This window comes from Colletotrichum scovillei (genome assembly GCF_011075155.1).
Source record: "Colletotrichum scovillei strain TJNH1 chromosome Unknown Contig00013, whole genome shotgun sequence".
Lineage (NCBI taxonomy): Eukaryota > Fungi > Ascomycota > Sordariomycetes > Glomerellales > Glomerellaceae > Colletotrichum > Colletotrichum scovillei.
In genome coordinates, this window is record NW_023336271.1 from 247,714 (window position 1) to 261,976 (window position 14,263).

A 14,263-nucleotide genomic window follows, 5' to 3' on the forward strand; every position below is an offset into this window, starting at 1 on the left:
CGTCTTCGAGAAGAAAATGTGGAGACAGGGAATGCACGAATTGTTGCTTGGCTTCCATATTGAGCCTAGTGTTCCATCTTATCGGTTCTTATCGGACGGCATCTGCGTGCCGGCGACTTCGGCCACCGAATCGAAGCTTCACGATTCCCGTCACCTCAACCTCGAGCAGCAGCAACAGGCCAACAGCGTCACCGCCATATCATTTTCAATCGACAATCTGCCTACTATCTACAGGGCTGGCGCACTGGAGTCTCGGACTCTCCATTCTCCGCATGAAACCGTTGCTCAACGTCACCTTATCTGACAAACCTCCTAATCCTCACCCAATCTGATCTCGTTTCCCCTTCTGAGCTGGCGCAAACCGAGCACTCTGAGGCTCTGACGTTCATCTGGCATCCCCGCCTTCACCAGTACCTACCTACAACAGGACCCCTCCGATTACCAATCTTGGACATACTTGTCATGCATGTCTTGACGCTTCTTTTCTCCATTGAGGCAGTATCTGCGTCAACCGAACCACTACCCGGTCACAACCACCGCTTCCCATAGAAACCATCACCAACATCCTCTCACGAGCCACCTCGACAACCCGTACAGCGCCCTCTGACTAAATCAAGCTTTGTCTGACCCTGTCCGTTTTACGTTATCGTTACCACAAAGACAGCTTACTTCCGTTTTTGGATTGAGCCTGCGCCTTTGGGGCCTCTGGGGAGACGACGCGAATCTTACCCACCGTCCGCCGAGACTCGAGATTACCTCACTCTAGAGTATACCTAGAGTCTGGATACCGCGCACACGCCTGCATCGCCGGCCGCCCACTCTCGCACTCGCGCTGACGCGCACCCGGATAGCTGTACCTGCGGCTACCTGCAACCAGCTGTAATGTCACGCATCGAGATGCTTAACGCCCCGACGAAGCCATGCCATAACTGTCGCCGCCGCCGCCTCCGCTGTGACCGCTCCTATCCCCACTGTCACAAGTGTACAGTCGGCGGACAGGAATGTCTTGGCTACGGGAAGCTCTTTCGTTGGACAGAGGGCGTCGCCAGCCGCGGCAAACTCGCCGGCAAGACCTCCATCACCTTCTCGGCCGATACCACCACCGCCTTGGTCCCGACCTCGCGGACTTCCACCTTTGAGCTCAAGCCCTCAGCCTCTTCCTCCCCCGCTTCTTCCGTTTCGGGCCTCCAGCCCAAGGACCCTCCGGCCTCTGCCGAATCTGCCGAAAACGACTCCACAGCGCTCGTCGTCTCTGCCGTCCGGCCCGCCGGCACCGAGACCCAGTCGGCACCCTGGACCCTCGTCGATCCTCTCTTCCAGGGCGTGGAGCATCACTACCGCCACTACCTCTCCTACTGTAATTCACACCTCCTCATCCAATCTCTCGGGAAGACGCTAGAACGGCTAACTCGGTCGCTTCCGCAGTCACTACCCGCGTCTGTAGGGATCTCGTCTCCTGGGACCTCCCAGACAGGAACCCCTTCCGTTCCCTGATCCCCTTGACAAAAGCACACCCCTTGCTGCAGCACATCATCGTCGCCGCCTCCGCAGCCCACATGTCTAATTTGTCCCGCGCCTTGTCCTCAGATCCAGAGTCCGATCTAAACGCCCGGCAAGCCTTAACCGATGCCCTGGTAGCCAAGCACAAGGCCCTGCGCCTGCTTTCCTCAGCCCTACAGGACATTGGCGGCGTCGGCGGGGACGTGGTACTAGCCTCCGTGCTCTTCTTCGTCAACGTGGAGTTGATCGAGAGCGGACACGGCGGTTGGAAGCCCCATCTCGAAGGCGCGGGCCGCATCATGACTTTGTTGAGCCCCGCCTCCACCGCAGATGTCGCCTTACGGGATTATGTCATGTCAGATTGCTTCATGTGAGTTCACGTGTCTAATGTTGGGGTGAGGTAATGAATTATCTAAATTAACACACGTCCACCACAGCTATTATATCTTGGCCTCCGCCTTCAACCGGGAGACACCAACTGCCAAGTCCTACTATCAAGCCTCTCAGGCCTCTGCCGTGCTTGGCAGAGCTGCTGCCAACAGCTACCTCTGCTGCCCGCCGGATGTTTTGCAAATTCTCTTGGCAGCATCGCAACTGTCAAACCAGCCGACAGATGACCTCGAGTCTGCAGCATCTATAGCTCAGGCCGCAGCGCAACTGCTAGAGCAGGCCCTGTCTTTCGATACTCACGACTGGGCTTATGAGCCGCGCACCATTTCCTACTTCAAGCACATCCCGGTAGAAAGTAGAATCCATGCAGGTTCCGCTCACAGACTTGCCGCGTGCTTGTACATCCTCCACGCCCTTCCGTCCGCTTCAATCCTGGTGCCCGTCGACCGCGATGAGCTGGACAGTCAGATGTTCTACCACCTCTCCTGTATTCACGACGAAGACCCCAATTTCAAGGCGACATGTCTGCCGACGTTCATTGCTGGTGCCGGGACGTCTGACCCGGAAAGACGAAAATGGATTCTTGATCGGCTGAAAAGACTCATGATTGCGACCCCTTGGGGCTTCATCATGACCGCCATGGACACTTTACAGACGATTTGGAACCTCGAGGAGTCTATGGACCCAGATACGCAGACGGAGCGCACATGGGTTCAAAAGCTAAGGGCTTCGAACCTCAACTTCCTCATTGTGTGAAGGAGCACAAAAACAGACAAAAGGGTACTTTGAAAGCTCAACGCAATCGTGGTCCTGCTGAGATACCAAACTGGCCGCCCGCATCGACGAACGTCAGAGGACCACTGCGACGCATCTCTGTCGGTTCTTTTACGGTTTCAGTTGTCGCAAGTCCGGTGTTATGACTGACTGAAAACCCCCAAGCAAACACGTCACCACCACGAGAAACTGCGAAGCAATTATCGATTCCAGCCGCAACAAAGTCGGCACTAGGTACTAAAAAGGGGTGATCAGTTTTAGAGCTTAGGCTCAAAGCCGAGAGAAACATACCAGAAACGACGGTCGGGACATTCAGTACCCTTGGCTCCGCTCTCGAATCGAAGATGATGTTGTCGTGGGGCACGGCGTTCAAATCGATACCCATTTGGCCGTCATCGCACCGACCCCAAACCAAGACTTCTCCCTCGCTGGTGCAAGCAATGGAATGGTGAAGACCGCAGGCGATGTGGTGGATCGAGTATCCCTCAAGACTCTTGACGACTGTTGGAGAAATGATTGTCGTAAACCCAGTGTCTTCCCGTGTCGGGACGCCGCACTGGCCAAAGTTATTCAGCCCAAAGGCCCAGACTTTTCCGTGGACGTCAATCACGAAGCTATGGTGCGACCCTGCAAAGATTTTGGCTGTCTGGTGTCTAGGCAAGCCTACGCGTTGGGGAATAAGGCTCTCGAAGCGGCGGCGGGCGAGGAGGCGTCTGCCTAATTCGTTTTGTTCGCCGGAGCCCCAAGCAAAGACGTCGCCGTCATGAGAGAGAGCAAGGACGTGGTTCGCGCCACCCGCTAGCCCCACGATACTATTTAGGCCGGGAATATGCACAGGTAGGGGCTCGGTGGTTTTTGGCGGTTTATCGTAAAGGAAGCCAAAGTTGCCGTCTCCTCCCTGGAAAATTGTTAGCGGGGACTCATGGGAGGGGAACAGAAAGCCGATAGACTTACAGCAAAACTACCCCAGCCGTACACAGTTCCTTCGGAAGTAAGAGCGAAGCATGCGCTATTCGTCGTCGCAACCTGGACGACATCGACTTCATGTTCGAAACGCACCAGCCCAGGTGTACTCTCAAACGGGTCCAGCAAATCTTGGGGACCCTCCTCAGGTGCATCTGGAGTTTTCGCACGGCCCAGTGCCCCGTCGTCGTTGACACCCCACGTCAGGACCTCGCCGTGGCTGGTTAATGCGGCGCAATGCATGCCGCCGGCAGATATCTGAACTATGTGGTAGGACAGGAGAGATTTCTGCGCATGAGGTTTAGGTGCCTGCGTGACGCGCGGGCCGAGGCCTAGTTCGCAGTTTTCGCCGCTTCCCCATACGTTGATGTCGAGGATCTGTGTTGGTCTTTCGGGTCTTCGGTGATCGTTGTCCTGCGTTTGACGTCGGTTGTTGGCTGCGCGAGCATTCTGTGCGACTGTCGTTGACGGCATTGGTGTTGTCGTGTAAGTCGAAAGGTGCGTTGGTGGAGTTGAGCTCGCTTGGGGAAGACTGCTGTTGTGTCACTCGGGGGACGAAGATGTTGCTCTCTGAATGAGTAGACTTTTCAGATACACTTCGGTCCTTCTTCACTCTCGAGAGTAATGGTAAGGCAGCCTTTCTCATAAGGTACTCATCGTCAACTCTTGAGCGTCGGTAGACCTCTTCTTGTATGGCAATCCAGAGTCAAGACGCTTGGACCACTCTGCACAGAAGTCGCTCGGCTTACCTCATCCCGCTTAGTCACAAGGCATTCTGGCCATCGAGGCGCAACTGGTGCCTGGTGGTGCCTGGTGGTGCCTGGAGCCATTGGCCAATCATTGTTGACTTCTTCACTTGCCCTGCAGGCAGACGATGAATCCTTTGCGAATTGGGATCATGGATTAGTCAGTTGGAGCGGTACTACGCTTGTATTGATAAGCGTGGATTCAATGATGAGTTTATTTGCACGTCGATGAGTGTGTGATTGAGGCTGGAGAGGAGGGAGACTGCCTCGGTGCTTGGTACTGGAGACCAACCCTAAATGCTTCCTTTCAAGGAGTCACAAGATATGTCACAATGAAGCAGTTTGGCAAGATAGAACCTAGTCTTACTGGGGAAGGTAATCGATTGATCATTTCCTCTCATGAACTTGAGCCAGTTCACAATACTTACACTCTTCTCCAGAGAAACCCGATTCCAGAGCCTCAAAAATCGGTCTCGGTCACTACCGAAAACCTTATTCTTGGAATCCATCGTCAGATTCGACCAGTGCCATCCTTGCTCGTCAATTGACTGGATGAACGGGAGGGCCGGCCGGTGGAGATCTTCTTCCCGGCTTGCATGAACGAAAATAAACACTGGAAATACGAGCCCTTCTCTGTAGATCAATGGAGGCTTTGAGGCTTGGAGAGGACCAAGACCGCCAAGTATCCCCCCATCCCCGTATAAATCGTATATTAATATAGCAAAAGAGTTCCACAACAACAATGACGACCCCAGTACGTGACCTCACCGCATGAACTGACTTAAATACTTGAGAATGTCCTTTCCTTCAATCTCAACCTCTAATCCTTTTCTCGATACTCGGAACTAGGTCCACCAACAACCCTTCACCAAGTACCTACCCACGACACCAGAAATGCAGTTCACAACCCTCACCGCCGCCCTCGCAGCCCTCACTGCCACCGCGACCGCGACGCCAATCATGGGCACCATCAAAATGTTCTACGACGCCGCCTCCGATTGCACGGGAAACCCGCTGCAGATGGAGACGGGCACGCTGCGCGGACAGGCCATGGCGATCCCGCCCGATTATGTCGGCGCGTGCCACCGGATCCCGGTTGGGATTGATAACTCTACGTATAAGAAGTTTTCGGCGAGCGGTCTTACGCCTGTTTTTAGCTGTGAGTCTCTTTCTGTTGTGTCTTTTTTTGGGTACAAATTGGTTCGTGGGTTTGGCTGACTTTTGGGGTAGTCGAGTTATACACGGATGCCGAGTGTCAGAACCTGGCGACGAATGTGTCGAATGTTTGCGTGCCAGATGTTCATTCTTACATTGGTCGTCGCTTGGATGGCAACTGAGAGTCGAGCAACGTGTCGCATCAAAATCTCGCTTAAAAAACACATATACGATTGCCCGACGGAAAGCGAGAGCAAGGCTTGCCTCGCGAACCCGGGTCCGTCTCGGCGTTCAGAGAATACGCCTAATGAAACACCTACGACAGTGTTCTTGGAAAGACGTAGCAATGGTGTTCATGATATTGGAGGTTGATATGGGCAGACGACTTTGAATCAGGGATTGGATTGCCTTGGGACAGAGTCAGTTGTTTGGCCCCTCATTAAAAGTGTAATAGACTCATGAAATGGAAGAAACAGTCACTTCATCCATTTCCTCGCCTAGCCTTCGACTGTCCAAACAGTCAGGGTGTGGTTCTATCTAGCTGCTACGAGTCACTGCATAGCGGGCGTCATTTTCTTCCTGGAGTCTATGACTGCGATAACATCACACGCAAGCGGTGGGAATTGCTACTGGCAAATGAATCCCGGCGACGAAAGAACCTGAGACTGTCTTCACTTCAGGGCTTCCAGTCTGCCTTACATTCTTGCGAGACTTGACTGCCGCTTCGTTCCAAGAACTAGCACTTCTAAGCTTTCGGCTGTGGGAACTTCTCAACCACGACCGCCGGACCACCCACGTGGAACTTATGCATCGCTTTCTTATCCAGGTCCACAAACACCTCATACGATCCGGGATGCAGCACCCGATTCCCTAGCTCGTCGACCCGTACCAGACGCTCCACGGTGATGACGACCTCCTTCACGGCGGCCTGGCCGGGTTGAATACTTCTGAAGCGAGTGTATCCCGCCAGAGTCTTGAGCGGCCTGGGTTCGGGGCCGGCATCCGATGTGAGGAATAGCAGCGCCACGTAATCAGAGGCAACTTCCCCAGTGTTGGTGACAGTCACGGCAACAGTCAGCATCGGCCTCTCTAGGGTCTTTTGCCATGATGGTACACCAGACGTATCCTCGCTGTCTTCCAAAAGCGTGAGCTGTTTAGTTGTGGTAATAGCAGGCTCCTGTAGCGCTTTGAGCTTGACGTTAAAGGTCGTGTAGTGCAAACCGAAGCCGTACGGCACGGGCGTCTCGCCGAGATACCACATATACGTCCGCCCGAGGCCCGAGTTACCCGGTACCGGTCGGAGATTCATATCCGTCGAGGGGACCGCTTCGTTGTAGATTGCCGGGTACTGCGTGATGGACAACCTCCCAGACGGCGCTTCGCGCCCAAAAAGCAAGCCAAAGATGGCCTTGCCCCCGGACTGGCCCGGATAACCGCCCCAGAGGATCGCGCTAATGGCGTCGCTGGCTAGGAGCTCCGTGTCGTCTACCTGCCCGCCACCGAATTGAAGCACAATGACCGGCTTCCCGACCTCAGCGAGAGCGTGGAGAAGCTCCAGTTGAGGTTCAGGCCAAGCCAGGGTCTCGCGGTCGAGTGTTTCGGCTTCTAGGGTATTATCGACGCCACCCGCGAAGATGACCACATCGGCTTCCTTTGCTGACTTGAGTGCATCGGAAAGTGAGTCGTGCGAGGCATTGATCTTGGAGCCCAGGGTATACGTGAATTCCAGCCCGAGGTCTTGAGCAGCCTGGTAAGGGGAGACCAAGTACGGCGCTGGACCATAGTAATTACCCTGCATCTGCGTCGTAGCCTTGGCCCAAGGACCGACGAGCGCAAACTTCTTACCCGAATCCGCGGACAGAGGCAAGATCCCGTCATTCTTGAGGAGCACCGCGCCCTCGACGGCCGCCCTGTAAGCGAGCTCCCGCGCCTCCTCCGTATCAACGTCTCGCCAGAGCAGCGATCGCAACGGCTGCTCTCTTGCAGAGTCGAACTGGCCGACGGAGATGAGCGCCGTATACATCCTCGTCAGAGAGCGATCGACCTCCTCCTCGGAGATAAGGGACTGGTTCCACGCCAGCTGCAGGGCCTCGGAGCCGGGGAAGGCGTTGCATTCCAGATCCGTGCCGGCCTTCATCGACCACGCGGCAGCGTGTCCGAGGTCCGGCGCGTAGTGGTGGTATGAGACCATGAGAGCGACGCAGTCGCAGTCCGTGGAGACGTATTGACCCTCGCCGTTCCATCGCCAGTGGCCGCGGAGGATATCCTCCAGGAGATACGCGTTGGCGCATAGCGGGGTGCCGTTGATGCCGTTGTAGCTGCACATGAAGGAGCCTACGTTCTTCTCGACGGCGCACGTCTTGAAGGGCGGGAGGTAGTACTCTGAGAGGTCCTGGGTCGTGATGATTGCGTTAAAGCCGGCGCGGTCGACGCCGTTGTAGTGCTCAAAGTCGTTGGCTGCGTAATGTTTGCATGTCGCGATGAGGTTCTTGTTGGATGGGTCGGAGGATCCTTCGAGGCCTGTGAGCATTGCCGCGACGTAGTTTTGGAGGTGAAAGGGGTCTTCGCCAGGTGTTTCTTGGCCGCGCCCCCACCGGGGATCTTTGAAGGCGTTGATGTTTGGGGACTGGAAGCTGTATCAATATCTAATCTGAGTGAAATACCCTTCATTCCAGTCTTCACTCACGTAGAGATCGAGTCCAGATCGGCCATCATTGCTAAACGCCCTCGCCTCCTTGCTGACTACAGCCCCGATAGCCTCCACCAGCTCATCATCAAAAGCCGAGCCAATGACAATCGGCTGCGGGAACGATGTCGCGTAGCTGAAGTTGCCGCTCTCTGCAAACTTTGTGCCCGGCGACGACGCGACGCCGTGGAGGCCCTCGGACCACCACTCATATGGCGGGATCCCGAGTCGCGGGACGCCTGGCGCTTCGTTGACGAGGTTATCCAGCTTCTCCCATATCGTGAGCTCAGCTACGAGTGCCTTTGCGCGTTGGTTCGGAGAGAGAGACTCGTCGCAGACGTCAATGGAGCAGAGGGGATCCCGGGTGCAATCCGGGAAGTTGTCTCGGGGATCCGATGCGGATGCTGGCAGTGGGGCAAGACAGGTCCGAGATGTAAGTGGCTTTTGCTGGTCTGATGGACCCGATCCGTATCCGGCTGCCAGGATGGTCCCCGGGAGAAGGAGGAGATGATTTCTGATGAGTTTATGCATCGTATGAGCTACACATGGTGTTTACATGAGAGGAGGATGAGGTTCGGACTCCCTTGCAGATCTGATCATTCAATTGCTATCTCTACCCCGCGTCGGATGCGGGGCATACCGCTCTGACCGTATCATATCATCGCCTTATTGAGATCATCCTACTTTATCTAAACTTATTGAACGTTGTCATCGTGTGTCTGTTTCACTGCGTCAAGCCGCATTATCGAGCCAGACATTGATGGACAAGTAAGGCGGATGAACCAAAGGGAATGAGTGGCGCGGGCGTTGTTGTTCGAGTGTCATGATCTCGTGAACCAGTGTATATTCATCCGGTCCAACACAATACACAAGGAGAGAATGCCTTGAAATATCCGCCCAAGCCCATTCTCGTCACTGGCTGAATCGCCTTGATCAAACCTCTTACATTTCTTGCGTGATGTTGCCATCACACCTTACACTGCTTCGATACTTTCAAAGCATCACCGCTACTGATGAAAAACATACAATCATGAGCAAGGTCATGATGAAGTAGATAAAACAACTTAAGCGCTCGTTAAGGGCATGTCAATCAAGTATATAAGAAGGTGCCAAATGGCGTTGACTATGGAATGAGAAAAGGCAGACGTTTATAAGGTTGAGGTAAATTCGTTATCGAGTGACTATGTATTCAGTCATCGCGCGATGGTCTATCCCATCACCGACTTGGACTGTGGCTCTCACAACACCTTGCTGGGTTCTCCTCAGCCAGCGGCCTCCATCTCGAAGGCCTCTACCTCCCCCTAGTTGTTTGATGCTCTCATTACGCCGCTCCTCCCTCCCATCCAAGAGTACCTTGTAATAGTATTACATACAATAGAAAAGGTTTCGACTGGGCGTAATGCCGGGTAACCCCTACATCGAGGGTCAAAAAGAATAAATAAATCCAAAAATGCAAATGGCTCATGCAAAAGATGTCCCTGGCCTCCCGCTTCATCCAGAGTTCCGAATCACAATTATCCCATCCCGCCGTCCTTTGGGCCCCAATAACACCTCGCGTCTTGGTTATATCCGTTAAGAGAATCTTTTGTACAGCAAGAGGATCTTGTTATCGACAAAGAGAAAAGAAAAGAGACGTTTTGTTCATGTGCAGGGGTATCATGAAGAAGATTTATCAGAAATCGTTCCCACACGACGAGAAAGACAAAGAAGACCTCCCTAGTTTTGGAGAAGATTCCCTGATCAACTGCAAACAGATCAACCGTCGTCCCCCCACCAGCCGGCTTCAACCCCCGCGTTGCCGACCGCGCTGAGCCGAACAGCCTTCTTCTTGGACAGCCCTTGGTGAGGAAGACCCAGGGTCCCCTCAGGCGACACGGGCGAATCCGGCCTAGGGATACCAAACATCGGCTCGACGTCGCTATCGCTCTCGACAATCTCGGTAGTCGGCGCCCTCTTCGTGCTCGCGCTCCGGCTTCCGAAATCGTCGTCGTCGCCCCTCGGTCTCAGTGGCGAAGACTCGTGGCGGACCCTCTCGCCCGTCATCAGCATCCGTCCCCGGCTTTTGTTGCCCACCGCGCCCATGGTGAAACGGTGGTGGTCCCGATTCCGGAACATGGACATACTGCTTGTGAACTCCTCGTCTTCCTCGCTGACGTTGTCAAAGTCCATGAAGTCGCTCAGGTCCGGGCTCGGCTCCGCAAAGTCCATTGAGTTGACGTTGCCCACCGGCCTGTCCAAGTACAGCAGAATGCGCTCCTGCTTGGAGGACTCGCTCGACTGTGTCGTCTCTTGGACCGGTCTCATCTTGCGCATGCTGCCCGTCCTCGAGGATGCGCCGGATACCGGCTGCGACGAGGGCGCGGGAAAGTCAAGATGGCGGGAGTTGCTGCGTTGATGGCTCCGGCCTCTGACCAAAGACGCCGGACGACTGTCAGAGGCGCGCGATCCGGCCTTGATGGTGCTGTTCGAAGTTGCCGATGTCTGATGACGCAGGGTCTGCGGGGGTTCGGGCCAGTCCATCTCGGTGATTGTGCCCTGCGACGAGTTGCGCTGATGGAAGGAGGAAGAACTTCTCGACTCGTCTTCGTATTCGGCCAGGATCGATTCGCGCATGCGAGCGCGCTTCATCCGGAGAGCCGCGAGCAGCATCTCTTCCTGTCGGGTTACGGCCATAAAGCGAGAGTCTGCGGTGTTGTTGGCGTCCGCGGCCGCGCCACCGCCGGAACTCATAAAGGACTCTACTGATGTCGGGCTCATGGGCGGCGTTGGCTGGTCGACCGAATGGACAGAAGAAGACTTTGTGGACAGCATGCGCTGGGGTGGGTTGCTCATCATACGATCCGGGTTGGCGTGTGATTCTTGTGGGGGAAGCACTGCAATTACGCGCGCCTCCTGAACACCGTAACTCGCGCGACTTTGTCGGCTGTTCAGAGAGCTGTTCAGAGAGTTGTTCAAAGAGTTATTGAGTGAGTCAGTGGTTGATGTCGACATGGTCGAGTATTGTGATGTCCGGTTTGACGCAGCTGGCGGGGGCCGATATGTAGTTGAAGGTAACGAACTCATGCGCGCGTTGACGCTAGGTGGTTTGCTGGGCGGCGATTTGCTAGGGATGGTGAGATATGTGTTTGTTGGGGCAAAGCTGGCATGTTTGACAGACTTTCTCGAGCCTTGCCCTAATGACGGCGCATCTCGAGAGTGTGTCGATCTTAGCGATGAAGGAGCCAAACTTCCCGCATCACTGCTGCGAGAACCCCCGGTGAACTTCGAGACGGAGTCGGGGAAGAAGTCATCTTCCGAGTCTGAGGACAGCGACAAAACACTCTTCTCCATCAGATCAGAACCGTTCAGACTCTGGCTTGTTCGTTTGGAGGCTTTTGACGTCTTGGTGTAGCGACTTGAAACGCTTGATGCGCAATCGCGATCGGGCTGCGTCTGTTGGTGGCCGCTTGGTGTGGCAGTAGACTCTGGTAGTGGTCCGAATTGAGGTTGGTATGTCGACATCGTCCCCTCTTGTCTCAGAGGTGGCCTCGAGAAGTTCCTCCTTTGGTGGTCTGTGGTGGACGGCGATCTTAGTGGTGTGTGAGCGACACTATTCAGAGAGTGAGTTGATGCAGCAGCCAAAGGACCATCATGTCCCAGGACTGAGTCAAACGACATTTGCTCGTAATGCTCATACAGGTTGGGCAACGTGCTGATGTCGTTGGCGCCTCTGCGGCTGCTGGAACCTGTTCTCGGCCGGCTTCCGGTCGAGTTCAGGCTGTCGTACGTGCTCTTTCTCGTTAGTTTCCTCTCGATTCTTTGCTGGATTGGCGGTGGTGTGCTCTTGGGTGAGGTGACCGAGGCGAGCGAGGGCGATCGGTTGGTGTATTCGTGTCCATGTACGGAGCTCGTTCCCTGAGGGTCGGACTTGCCCCTTAAGCTGTTGTGCTTAGCCCGAGACAACAATGGCCCAAGATCTAGTCGACTCGGCCTCTTCTTGGCTTTCAGGTTCAACGGTGCTGGCACATTGGTCGATGATTGGCCTTCAATATCGAGGACGGCGTTGGCCTTCTGCGGCAGGCCCTTTGCCATGGCGGAGGAGGATGTCTGCTGCGATATCGAAAGCGGCATCTTCGTCTTGTCGTACCACGAGGTGATGGTCGAGTTTGAGCCACGTCGGGCGAGGCTTGATGTTTCAGTAGTAAACTCTCGCTGGCTGCCTTCGGTGTTCAGCTGCGCGAATCGGTTCGTCAAGAAAGCTGGCACGATCTCGGACTCCTGTTCCCATTGCGCGTTCGTGTTGTTGTTCCTACTACGATTATTCCCTGCGTAACTGCCCTCCTCTTCATGGCGCATCACTGCTCGGCTTCTTTCGCTCGGGTTGTAAGTCGCCGTGCTTTCGGATACGCATACGCTGATGCCGGAGTTGGAGGCGGAATCCCATTGTCGCGGAGCGTCGATGTTGATCTCGGCGGTTCCTAGAATCTTTTGCGCTTTCGACATGGGCCCCGACACAATCGGGCCAAACGGCGGTTTCTGTTTCCTCCCGGGGACGGGGAATGTGAATTTAGAGGTTCGCCCCATCTCGACGAACCGGCGCGGCGGCGACCTCTGTCCTTCTGGTCAGCCCAGGTCTTCTTTTCCTTCTCGCGAAAGCCTCTTCCTGCCAAGAGCAGCAAAAAGCATTGGGGGTAGAAAGGCTGCTTTGGCTCGTAGGTTTGGCCGGGCGGATTTTCATATGGCAGAGCTTCGTGGATTTGGATGTGGAGGGAACTACCTTGTCAAAGCAGGTTGACAACCCGCGCTATCGATGCATGCGGTTTTGGTGAGCCAGACAGGTCGACAATTCTCCATGCGATTTTGGTATTGTTGCTCAATGTTTCCTGTCCCACAGATGACAATTTGCTGCTTAGCTTCTTGTTGGTTTCTTTCGTTCGTGGTAAGGGTTCGGTTGCACAGCTGAGCAGATTCCTCCCGAGCGATCCTCCCACTCCGACGGCGACACAAAGAAATGAGACGATGGCCGTCATACGAAGGCACCCAGGACCAAGGGGGGTAATAAGCCAAACTCCTGTTTGCGTCTCCACCGGCACAATTTCCAGATCGGTCCGGGCCAGACGGGCTCTCTCGGCTTTCAAGCTAATTCTTCGAATGGGCTGCTCCTCCACGTGTCGAATATGAGACCTATGAGGCGCAAAAGAGTAAGGACTCGAGAGAAAACAGATCCCAAGGGCCCTCCCTCTTCCTCGGAAAGTGTGGGTGTCGGGAGGGAACAGCGATTATGATATTGGGGGAAAAGAGAAACAGAACTTGGAAATTTCACACCCAGCACCAAGGCACTTTGACGTGAGTGACGGCCACTTGGATGGCCACCTGAACCTTACATACCGCACCCTCTTACCCTTTACTCTAAAGTCCTCCACCTTTTTTCGCCTCGATACATCTCCCCTCCTTGGCTGGGGACTGCCTGACTTGCAGGTGATTAGGGTGGGAAGCCGTCCAGATTCTGCATGGATGGTGGCGGTCCACCGCACGCAATCCTTGCAAGCCACACGAGACGGTGGGAATGCAAAAGAGCACGTCGGACAGACCGCGAACGCCAGAATCGTCTCTCTCCTCCAAGTATCCGTACCTCCTCGTGCTGGCTCCAATGACAATGACCGGCCCTCGGCCTGGCACTTTCTTGGTCCCCTCCCGCGCTGCACAACGACACCCGGGGCTAAGGCAGGGGTTGTCGGCCGGCGGAAACACACCCCTGAACCATGATTTTGATATTGCAAAGGAGGAAATGCATATACCTATACGTACACAAATAGTCGACTACCGTACAGACTGGCTCCTAGGGATTCACCACTCACAATGGTTGCAACCCTCAGGCCAAAGACCCGAGGGGATCAGCTGGCAGAGAGGAACGGAAACAGGACGGACGAGACGCGGGAAGCACGGGGCATCTGCTCGACACAAACAAACGGATGGATGACGAGAGCGTGAAGACGACAACGATGACACTCGCAATCACCGCCCAATATTCTTTAATCAATTTGACAGCGGAGGTCAAGCAGGGGACCGA

General features: G+C 54.9%; 5 protein-coding genes across 5 annotated transcripts; 2 read left to right on the top strand and 3 right to left on the bottom strand.

The window, feature by feature from the left end:
* The first annotated feature begins 169 nt into the window (after positions 1–169).
* On the top strand, positions 170–4,398 carry HER10_EVM0011319 (uncharacterized protein). The gene is made up of 3 exons (XM_035480754.1): positions 170–1,357; positions 1,426–1,870; positions 1,938–4,398. The coding sequence occupies exons 1-3, from the start codon at positions 883–885 to the stop codon at positions 2,644–2,646; spliced, it is 1,629 nt and encodes a 542-aa protein (XP_035325972.1). The 5' UTR covers positions 170–882; the 3' UTR covers positions 2,647–4,398.
* Positions 2,684–5,067, bottom strand: HER10_EVM0008154 (uncharacterized protein; the record flags this gene model as incomplete). The annotated part of the gene is made up of 4 exons (XM_035477686.1): positions 2,684–2,901; positions 2,956–3,562; positions 3,619–4,085; positions 5,025–5,067. 4 exons carry the CDS (start codon positions 5,065–5,067, stop codon positions 2,684–2,686), a joined length of 1,335 nt encoding a protein of 444 aa, XP_035325936.1.
* On the top strand, positions 4,634–5,710 carry HER10_EVM0003796 (uncharacterized protein; the record flags this gene model as incomplete). Its single annotated transcript, XM_035473460.1, has 3 exons — positions 4,634–5,127; positions 5,223–5,532; positions 5,604–5,710. Exons 1-3 carry the CDS (start codon positions 5,116–5,118, stop codon positions 5,708–5,710), a joined length of 429 nt encoding a protein of 142 aa, XP_035325880.1. The 5' UTR covers positions 4,634–5,115.
* Positions 5,711–6,245: 535 nt separating this feature from the next.
* On the bottom strand, positions 6,246–8,770 carry HER10_EVM0001737 (glycosyl hydrolase family 3 N terminal domain-containing protein). The gene is made up of 2 exons (XM_035471474.1): positions 8,215–8,770; positions 6,246–8,154 (listed from the first exon to the last, which is right to left on the bottom strand). Exons 1-2 carry the CDS (start codon positions 8,743–8,745, stop codon positions 6,274–6,276), a joined length of 2,412 nt encoding a protein of 803 aa, XP_035325863.1. The 5' UTR covers positions 8,746–8,770; the 3' UTR covers positions 6,246–6,273.
* A 619-nt stretch (positions 8,771–9,389) lies between these two features.
* HER10_EVM0002247 (uncharacterized protein) lies at positions 9,390–13,681 on the bottom strand. The gene has a single exon (XM_035471967.1). It carries the CDS (start codon positions 12,775–12,777, stop codon positions 9,970–9,972), a length of 2,808 nt encoding a protein of 935 aa, XP_035325866.1. The 5' UTR covers positions 12,778–13,681; the 3' UTR covers positions 9,390–9,969.
* Positions 13,682–14,263: the final 582 nt, after the last annotated feature.

Coding starts and splice junctions, on each gene's coding strand:
- HER10_EVM0011319 (XM_035480754.1), top strand. CDS start 883: ATGTCACGCATCGAGATGCTTAACGCCCCGACGAAGCCATGCCATAAC. Junction 1,358..1,425: donor CCGCCACTACCTCTCCTACT/GTAATTCACACC, acceptor TCGCTTCCGCAG/TCACTACCCGCGTCTGTAGG. Junction 1,871..1,937: donor GTCATGTCAGATTGCTTCAT/GTGAGTTCACGT, acceptor CGTCCACCACAG/CTATTATATCTTGGCCTCCG.
- HER10_EVM0001737 (XM_035471474.1), bottom strand. CDS start 8,745: ATGCATAAACTCATCAGAAATCATCTCCTCCTTCTCCCGGGGACCATC. Junction 8,155..8,214: donor GATCTGGACTCGATCTCTAC/GTGAGTGAAGAC, acceptor TACAGCTTCCAG/TCCCCAAACATCAACGCCTT.
- HER10_EVM0002247 (XM_035471967.1), bottom strand. CDS start 12,777: ATGGGGCGAACCTCTAAATTCACATTCCCCGTCCCCGGGAGGAAACAG.